The sequence below is a fragment of the Orycteropus afer genome, unplaced genomic scaffold (assembly GCF_000298275.1).
Source record: "Orycteropus afer afer isolate SDZICR_OR568_19922 unplaced genomic scaffold, OryAfe1.0 scaffold00015, whole genome shotgun sequence".
Taxonomy (NCBI): domain Eukaryota; kingdom Metazoa; phylum Chordata; class Mammalia; order Tubulidentata; family Orycteropodidae; genus Orycteropus; species Orycteropus afer.
In genome coordinates, this window is record NW_006921602.1 from 1,539,382 (window position 1) to 1,548,196 (window position 8,815).

At 38.3% G+C, this 8,815-nt stretch overlaps 1 protein-coding gene across 1 annotated transcript in view; it reads left to right on the forward strand.

Moving 5' to 3' along the window:
• MYO9A (myosin IXA) overlaps positions 1-8,815 on the forward strand; it is a 441,307-nt gene that overhangs the window by 322,879 nt on the left and 109,613 nt on the right. The window contains exon 24 of the mRNA XM_042783070.1: positions 796-2,364. Coding sequence (XP_042639004.1) covers positions 796-2,364 — 1,569 coding nt within the window. The remainder of the gene's footprint in view (positions 1-795; positions 2,365-8,815) is intronic.

Here is an 8,815-nt window from a genome sequence, read left to right on the forward strand (position 1 = left end):
AGAAAAAAAAAAATGTGGTTAGTCACAAGGTAACAAAAAAATAGGGGAAAAAGGGAAAAAAAAAAAAAGAAAACAAAACAAAACAAAAAACAACCTTGAATTGTCGGGGGTGAGCAGAGTTTCAACCAGGAACAGGGAATAGAAAAAAAGACTCAGTAGTTTTAACCCACACTGCCTGGCCTATAATAGAAGCTAAGTAAGCTTTATTGAATTAAATTGGATCAAAAACCTAGATGGTCTGTGGTTATAGCTGCTAAGGATTAACTTTTCCATTAAGTTGAAACTGATAAAATTGGCACTATTTAACTGGTTTTATCTTTGTTGTTGTTGTTGTTGTTATGTGCCATCGAGTTGGACTCGACTCATAGCAGCCCCTCCTTGGGTTTCCAAGGCAGTATCACTACGGAAGTAGATTGCCCCATCTTCCTTCCGAGGATTGGCTGGTGGGTTTGAACCGCCAGGTGGGTTTGAACCGCCAGCCTTCTGGTTAGCAGTCACGTGCTTTAGGCACTGTGCTACCGAGCTCTCCTGTTTTTATCTTTAGAAACCTAAATTTCATATGGTTCACCTTATAGTAATAATAATATTAAAATGAGAGCTTTATTTCTGAGTTAGTTTATGTTTTGAATAGCATACCCACCTGAGAATAATGCACTGAGTAACAGTATCATCTCACTGATAAAAACAGGAGAATTATGAAATGTGTTTCCAAGTTAGTCTCAGTAAATGTATTCTCTGTAGTGGTCGCCCATAGATATCTGTAACCTATTTTTTTTTTTTCCTGTGTTTATATAGATTTAAGTCTTTAAAGGAACAAAGACTGAAAGAAACAAAACAAGAATTTGGATTGGTGAATATCAAGACATACGGATCTCTGGAGATTCAGGGTTCAGACCCTACAGAGTGGGAAGATTGTTCGTTTGACAACAGAGTTAAAGCCATAGAGGAAAGTAAATCTGTGATAGAGAATAATCGAATCAGCCATGAAAGTTCAGGAGACTACTCCAAGGAGTCCCCAAACAAGCGACAGGAAAGAGCCAGAAGCAAAAGTGGTGTGGACTTGCAGGAAGGTGTGGTTGTGAGAGAGAGACCCAAGTCCTTGGAGGATCTCCACCAGAAAAAAGTAGGCCGGGCCAAAAGAGAAAGTCGGAGAATGAGAGAACTGGAGCAAGCTATATTTAGCTTAGAATTGCTAAAAGTCCGTTCTCTTGGTGGTGTATCTCCTACAGAAGAACGGAGATGGTCTGCAGAACTGATGCCTGAAAGCCTTCAATCTCTGCAGGGTACACCTGATAGTGGAAGTTCTCAAGGAAGCTTGGAACTTCTGAGCTGTGAAGAAAGCCAAAAGAGCAAACTAGAGTCCATAATTCAAGATGAAGGAGACTTGAAGGTTCCGTCACCTAGGATACCTAGCTGCAGACCAGAATTTGATTTACAGGATAATGCCCTCTGTGCCTCAAGGCCGTCTGACTCAGAGCATTTGAAGAATGGGACTGTGAAGGAAAAGCTGGTCTGTAGTTCTGAATCTATTACCTGTAAACCACAGCTGAGAGATTCCTTTATTTCAAATAGTCTCCCCACATTTTTTTATATTCCCCAACAAGACCCACTGAAACTAAGTTCCCAGTTAGATACAAGTATTCAGAGAAACAGACTATTGGGAAGTGAAGAAACTCTAGGGACACCTCTTACCTTGGATATTAACAGGGAAGCCCGAAAGTACTACTTCTCGGGAGAAGATCAAGCTGTTGCTTCTTTGAATACAGATTCTTCTAATAATATGCTTGAAAAGTTGGAAAAGCTAAACACTGAGAAGGAAGAAAGACAAAAGCAATTGCAGCAGCAGAATGAAAAAGAGATGATGAAACAAATTCGCCAGCAAACGGATATTTTAGAGAAAGAACGTAAAGCCTTTAAGACAAGTGAAAAATCAAGAATTGGAGAGTCTTTCCTGGCATCCTCTCTCCATCAATCAAAGCAAACAGTAGACAGGCCATCTTCTCTCCTCATTCTAAATACTCTAAATAAGGGAGAACCCAGTGTGCCAGGGCTCCCATCAGTAACCCTAAAAGATGCTGCTTTTGCCCCAGAAGACAGCCCCTCTGCTCATGCACCCCTGAAGGACCGACCTGTCACCATGTTCTTTGAAAGAAAGGGAAGCCCATGGCAATCTAAGGAATTACATAAGACAGACAGAATGGGCAACGAATTGAACGTAGCTTGTAAACTGTCTAATAGTCGTGTTTTGAAAAGAGAATACCTCAGGCCTGCTAAATCTCATAGCCACAAATCTGATGACACTTCCAGAGATGGAACTACTGGGGCCATTTTCTTCATGCCAAAGGACAATATGAGTATTCCTCTGTAAGTGAAATATTTATATAGTTTTATATGTATTCTTTCTGTTGAAGAGTTTTATTATGGTACCTGATCTGCTACAACTGCGTGGATGCTACTCAAATTAACCATTTTATTCCTGCATAAAGATAATTTCCTTAATTGTCAACTCTACCAGTCTCCTGAAAATGAATATAACTATACCGTAGGAATCTTTGAGGAGACTGTGGCTGCCATAAATGGTTAAGTGCTTGGCTGCTAACCAAAAAGTTAGAAGTTTGAAGCCACCCAGAGGTGCCTTGGAGAAAAGTCCTGGCGATCTACTTCTGAAAGACCATAGCCATTGAAAACCCCATAGAGCATAGTCCTGCTTTGAAACACATGGGCTTGCCATGAGTCAGAATTGACTCGCCAGCAGCTGGTTAGATTTTTTTGTTTTTAAAAAAAGAATCTTTGATGGAGCACAGATAGCAGAGGAAAGGATGTGTTAGCATTTGTGAAGGATAATTCAGTACCTATTAGCCTGTTAGCATAGTAGGTATTCAGCAAGTGCTAATTGCCTTAGAACAGTAAAGTGTAGCCATGTAAGTTTGTTCATTAATGTCAGGCTTTAAAGAAGCTACTGTGCTTTGTCACAACTGTTGGCCTATTTATAGTCTTTATTAAGTTCTTTATCATTTAACTAATGATAGCCACAGAGAGGCATTTTGTAAGTGGACATAAAAACAAAAGAGAAAATTAAAGATAATTTGTATTAAATCTTTGAACACAGTGGATTGTTTATTTCCTGTGGGAAAATATCACTGTTAAAATGAAATCTGTTTCTTAGGGCTAAAATAATTAAATTTCATAATAACAATAAAAATAACTTTATCTCTCTTACCCATAGCCTGAGCCTTTAAATCTTTCAGGCTTTAATATGGCATAAGGATTTTATAAGTACCCTTTTTAAATATGAGCAAGAGACCATAAATAGTTTATTTTTCCATTATTTCTGTATAGTATTTTGAAATAAATTTACACAGTTTAAGATCCCGTTCTTACCCATTAACCTAGGGATTTCCCGTAAGTTCAAAGACACTATATAGCATATAAACCCATAAGGAGAGTGTTATAAACATTATTTCCTGTCGTTCTGCTTAAGTTGAGTGACGTGTGTGTGTGTGTGTGTGTGTGTGTATCATATGAAATTATAGATAAACTAAAAATGTGTCTTTTGGTTCTATAAACCCGTTTTGTATGTTTAGTTATAGTTTCTAAAAAACATTAATCATCTATGAGAGTTACTCCTTTTATCATTTTTCCATGATAAACTATCTTAAATCTCCTTTATCTTGTTTGCTTTGCCTCATTAAAGATATTCATATCTTCAAAATGATTATGTATTAGATTGCTTATATGAAAGCTTACAGATAAAATCCATACATCAAATCTTTTGTTCCATATTAGAAATCTTAAGGTTTTATAGAATCATAAATGTTGGTGCTTCTGAGTGATCTAGCCCAGTTCCCATATATTACAGATAAGGTCCCTGGGGACATGTAGAGGTAAAATGACTCGTTCAAAGGCACATATTTAAAGAAAGTTAGGGCTAGAACTTGAGTTTTATGATTAGGAATCATCAAGTTTCATGATAAGAAGTAACACTAACTTAGTGTTCTTTCTGTATGCTTCAATGTGGTAAGTACATAGTCGCCTTCATCTCCTTGATGAGAGGGAATGAAAAAGATACCTAAAGAAAATACTATGAGTTTTAGAGTTAGTTGGAGTGGTCATGTGTTATCAAAGGTCCTATTAATTATTATTTTTCTCTTTGGAGGACAGATCAAAGGCCAATAAGTTCATCTGTGGCAAGGGAGCTTTGAATGGCTAAAAGGAGTACTTTAGGACAAGCTAGGATTGCCAGCTTTGATCATAGACTAGTCAAAAAGGGAGCTCTCTGAGAAGCTTTTGTAGCCTGGAAAGATTACCATCAGTTTAGGCTTGTTTAGAGATTATTGCGTAGGGGCAAAAGGCAAGATACCTTCAATGGAATCTAGGCCTTCAGTTATAAAATTAAATTTAAGAATTTGAATGGAAGAGCAATTAATCTACCAACTAGAATATAATAAGTTAGTGTCCACTGTGCCAAATGGTAAGATATGATTCTCAAACCATATGACAGTCCTGTTGAGGAAAGATTAATAATATATTGTTAAATTTTAAGGCTCATGTAATTGGGGCCATAAAAGTGCAGGTTCTATTCAGATTTTTATCAGATCCTGACAGCTATTTCTGCATAGAATTTAATGATAAAGCAGTCATGTCATTTAGTTATTCAAGCAAAATTTTATTTTATAAGCTACACTTTATCATCTGTATGGTTTGCCGCATGCTTCTTTTAGTTTGATAACAGTTGTGTTGATTATCAAGATGTGTTGATTATCACTTGTGATTGGAATGCAAAAATTGGAAACAAAAAGAATCACCAGTAGTTGGAAAATATGACCTTGGTGATAGAACTAACGCTGGAGATCACATGATAGAATTTTGCAAGACCAACTGCTTATTGCAAATACTTTTTTTTTCAACAACACAAAATGGCAGCTATACACGTGAACTTCACCAGATGGAGTACACAGGTATCAGGTGGGCTACATCTGTGGCAAGAGATGATGGGGAAGCTCAATATCTTCAACCAAAACAAGGCCAGGAATTGACTGTGTAAGTTGCTCGTATGAACGTTCAAGTTGAAGCTGAAGACAAGTAAAAGAAGTCCACGAGAGCCAAAATATGACCTTGATTATATCCCTCCTGAATTTAGGGACTATGTACAGAATAGATTTGATGTATTGAACACGAGTGACCAAAAACCAGAGGAATTGTGGGATGACATCAAGAACATTATCCATGAAGAGAGTGAGAGGTCATTAAAAAAGGAAAGGCAGAAAAGACCAAAGTGGATGTCAGAAGAGACTCTGGAACTTGCCCTTGAATGGAGAGTAGCAAGAGCAAATGGAAGAAATGACAAGATAAAAGAGCTGAACAGAAGATGTCAAAGGAGCAGCTCGAGAAGAAAGTCAGTAATTATAATGAAATGTGCAAAGACTTGGAGTTAGAAAACCAAAAGGGAAGAACACACTCAGCATTTCTTAAGCTGAAAGAACTTAAGAAAAAATTAGCCTCGAGTTACAGTATTGAATTATTCTATGGGCAAAATATTGAATGATGCAGGAAGCATCAAAAGAAGATGGAAGGAATACACAAGAGTCACTGTACCAAAAAGAATTGGTCAATGTTCATCCATTTCAGGAGGTGGCATATGATAAAGAACGAATGGTATTGAAGGAAGAAGTTGAGGCTGCATTGAAGGAAGTGGAGAAAAACAAGCCTCCAGGAATTGAAGGAATACCCATTGAGATGTTTCAACAAACAGATGCCATGCTGGAGACACTCACTTGAATATGCCAAGAGACTTGGAAGACAGCTCCCTGGCCAGTGACTGGAAGAGATCCATGTTTGTACCCATTCCAAAGAAAGGTGATCCCACACAGTGTGGAAATTATCAAACAATATCATTAATGTCACACACAAGTAAGATCTTACTGAAGATAATTAAAAAACAATTGTAGCAGTATATTGGCAGAGAACTTCCAGAGATGCAAGCTGGATTCAGAAGAGGATGTGGAATAAGGGATATCATTGCTGATGTCAGATGGATCTTGGCTGAAAGCAAAGAATACCAGTAAGATGTTTACTTGTGTTTTATTGACTATGCAAACACTTTTGACTGTGGAGCATAACAAATATGGATAACATTGAGAAGAATGGGAATTCCAGAACACTTGATTGTACTCATGAGGAACCTGTACATTGATCAGGAAGCTGTCATTTGAACAGAACAAGGGGATACTGCATGGTTTAAAATCAGGAAGGGAGTACATCAGGGTTGTATCCTTTTACTGTACTTATTAAATCTGTATGCTGTGCAGATAGTCTGAGAAGCTGGACTATATGAAGAAGAACATGGCGTCAGTATTGGAGGGAGATACATTGACAACCAGTGATACACAGAAAATACAACTTTGCTTGCTGAAAGTGAGGATGACTTGAAACACTGATGAAGAAGATTAAAGACTACAGTCTGTAGTATGGATTATAACTCAATATAAAGAAAACAAAAATCCTCACAACTTGACCAATAAGCAGCATCACAATAAATGGAGACAAGATTGAAGTTGTCAAAGACTTTGTATTACTTGGTTCTACAATCAACACCCTTGGAAGGAAGGTTGGGCAATCTACCTCCGTAGTGATACTGCCTCGCAAACCCAAGTAGGGGTCGCTAAGAGTCGGGTGCAACTCAATGGCACAACAACAACAACAACAGTCAACACCAATGGAAGCAGCAGTCAAGACATCAGACGATATATTGCATTGGGCACATCTGCTGCAAAAGATCTCTTTCAAGTGCTGAAGAGCAAAGATGTCTCCTTGAAGACTAAGGTGTGCCTAACCTGAGCCATTGTATTTTCATTCGCCTCATATGCATGTGAGAGCTGGACAGTGAATAAGGAAGACTGAAGAAGAGTTGATGCTTTTGAGTTATGTTTGTTGTGAAGAATACTGAAAGTACCACGGACTGCAAAAAGAAGTAACCACTCTGTCCTGGAAGAAGTGCAGCCAGAATGCTCCTTGGAAGCGAGAACGGCTAGACTTTGTCTCACCTACTTTGGTCATGTTGTCAGAAGGGACAATTCTCTGGAGAAGGATATCATGCTTGGTAAAGTGGAGGGTAAACAAGGGGAAGGCCCTCAACAAGATGGATTGACACAGTCAGTGGCTGCAGTGAAGGGCTCAGTTATGGCAAGAATCGTGAGGCTGGCACAGGACCAGGCAGTGTTTCATTCTGTTGTACGTAGGATTGCTGTGAGCCAGAGGTGACTTGACGGCACCTAACAACAACAAGAACACATTTATTTTATTGTTGTTGACAATATACACAACAAAACATACACCAACTAAACAGTCTCTACAAGTACAATTTAGTGGCATTGATTGATTCTTCAAGTTGCATTAACATTCTTACCCTCCTTTTCTGACTTGTTCTCCTTGGTTAACATGAACTCATGGCTCCCTGAGATTCCTATCTGATCTTTGAGTTGCTCTCATCAATTTGATCCCAAACAGATAGTTCTTAAAAGAGCATAATGTTCAAGACAGACCTTTGGTTACTAATTATGCTAAACTGTTGTTCAGTATTTTTAAGGACACCTGGTGGCACATGGTTAAGGCATTTGGCTGCGAACCAAAAGGTTGGCAGTTGGAACCCATTAGCCTCTTCACTGGTGAAAGATGTGGTAGTCTGCTTCTATAAAGATTTACAGCCTTTTAAACCTTGCGGGGCAGTTCTACTCTGTCCTATAGGGTCACTGTGAGGGTTCTGATTTCCCTTAAATCCTCACCAACATTTGTTTTTCCTTTTTAGCTTAGCTATGCTAGTGGGAGTGAAATGGTGTCTCATTGTGGTTTTGATTTGCATCTCTTAATGGCTATTGATGCTGATCATGTTTTCCATGTGTTTGGTGGCCTTTTGAATGTCTTCTTTGGTGAAATGTCTATTCAAGTTCTTTGCTCATTTTATGATTGGGTTGTCTTTTTGTTGTTGTCGAAGTTTTATATATGTTTTTATTATTAGATTCTTGTCAAGTATGTGGTTTCTGAAGATATTCTTCCAGTCAGTAGCTTGTCTTTTCACCGTTTTGGTAAAGTCTTTTTAAATTTCAGGAGGCCCTATGTATTTATTTTGTCTTTTTCTGGTTTTGCTTTCATTATTATATTAGATAACCCATTGTTGAAATCTAGACCTGACAGTGTTGCCCCTGCTTGTTCTTCTGAGAATTTTATAGTTTAATGTGCACATTTACGTCCTTAATCCATTTTTAATTTGGTTTTGTGTATGAAGTAAGCCATGGATCCTGTTTCACCTTTCTGTGTGTGGAAATCCAGTTTTCCCAGCACTATCTACTGAAGAGCCTCTTCTTTCCAAATTGAATGTACTTAGTACTCCTCGGAAGGAAGGTTGGGCAATCCTACTTCCGTAGTGATAACTGCCTAGGAAACCCAAGGAGGGGTCGTTATGAGTCGGGGCCAACTCAATGGCAAATAACAACAACAGTACCCTTGTCAAAAATCAGTTGACTAAAAATGTGTGGTCATTTCTTGACTCTTAATTCTATTCCATTGGTCTATGTGTCTATTATTATACTAGTACCAGGCTGTTCTGTTTACTGTAGCTGTAAAGTGTGTTTTAAAATCAGAAAGTGTGGGAGTTCTGGCAAGATGGCGGACTAGGCAGAAGGACTGCACAGACCCTCTTCAACAAAGACAAGGGAAACCAATTGACACAGACACAGAAGATAATCTTGGACCCCTGAGCCTTGAAGTGAAGGATACAGAAGTAGACTAAACCCCAACTAGCAGAAGAATTTGTGTGAAA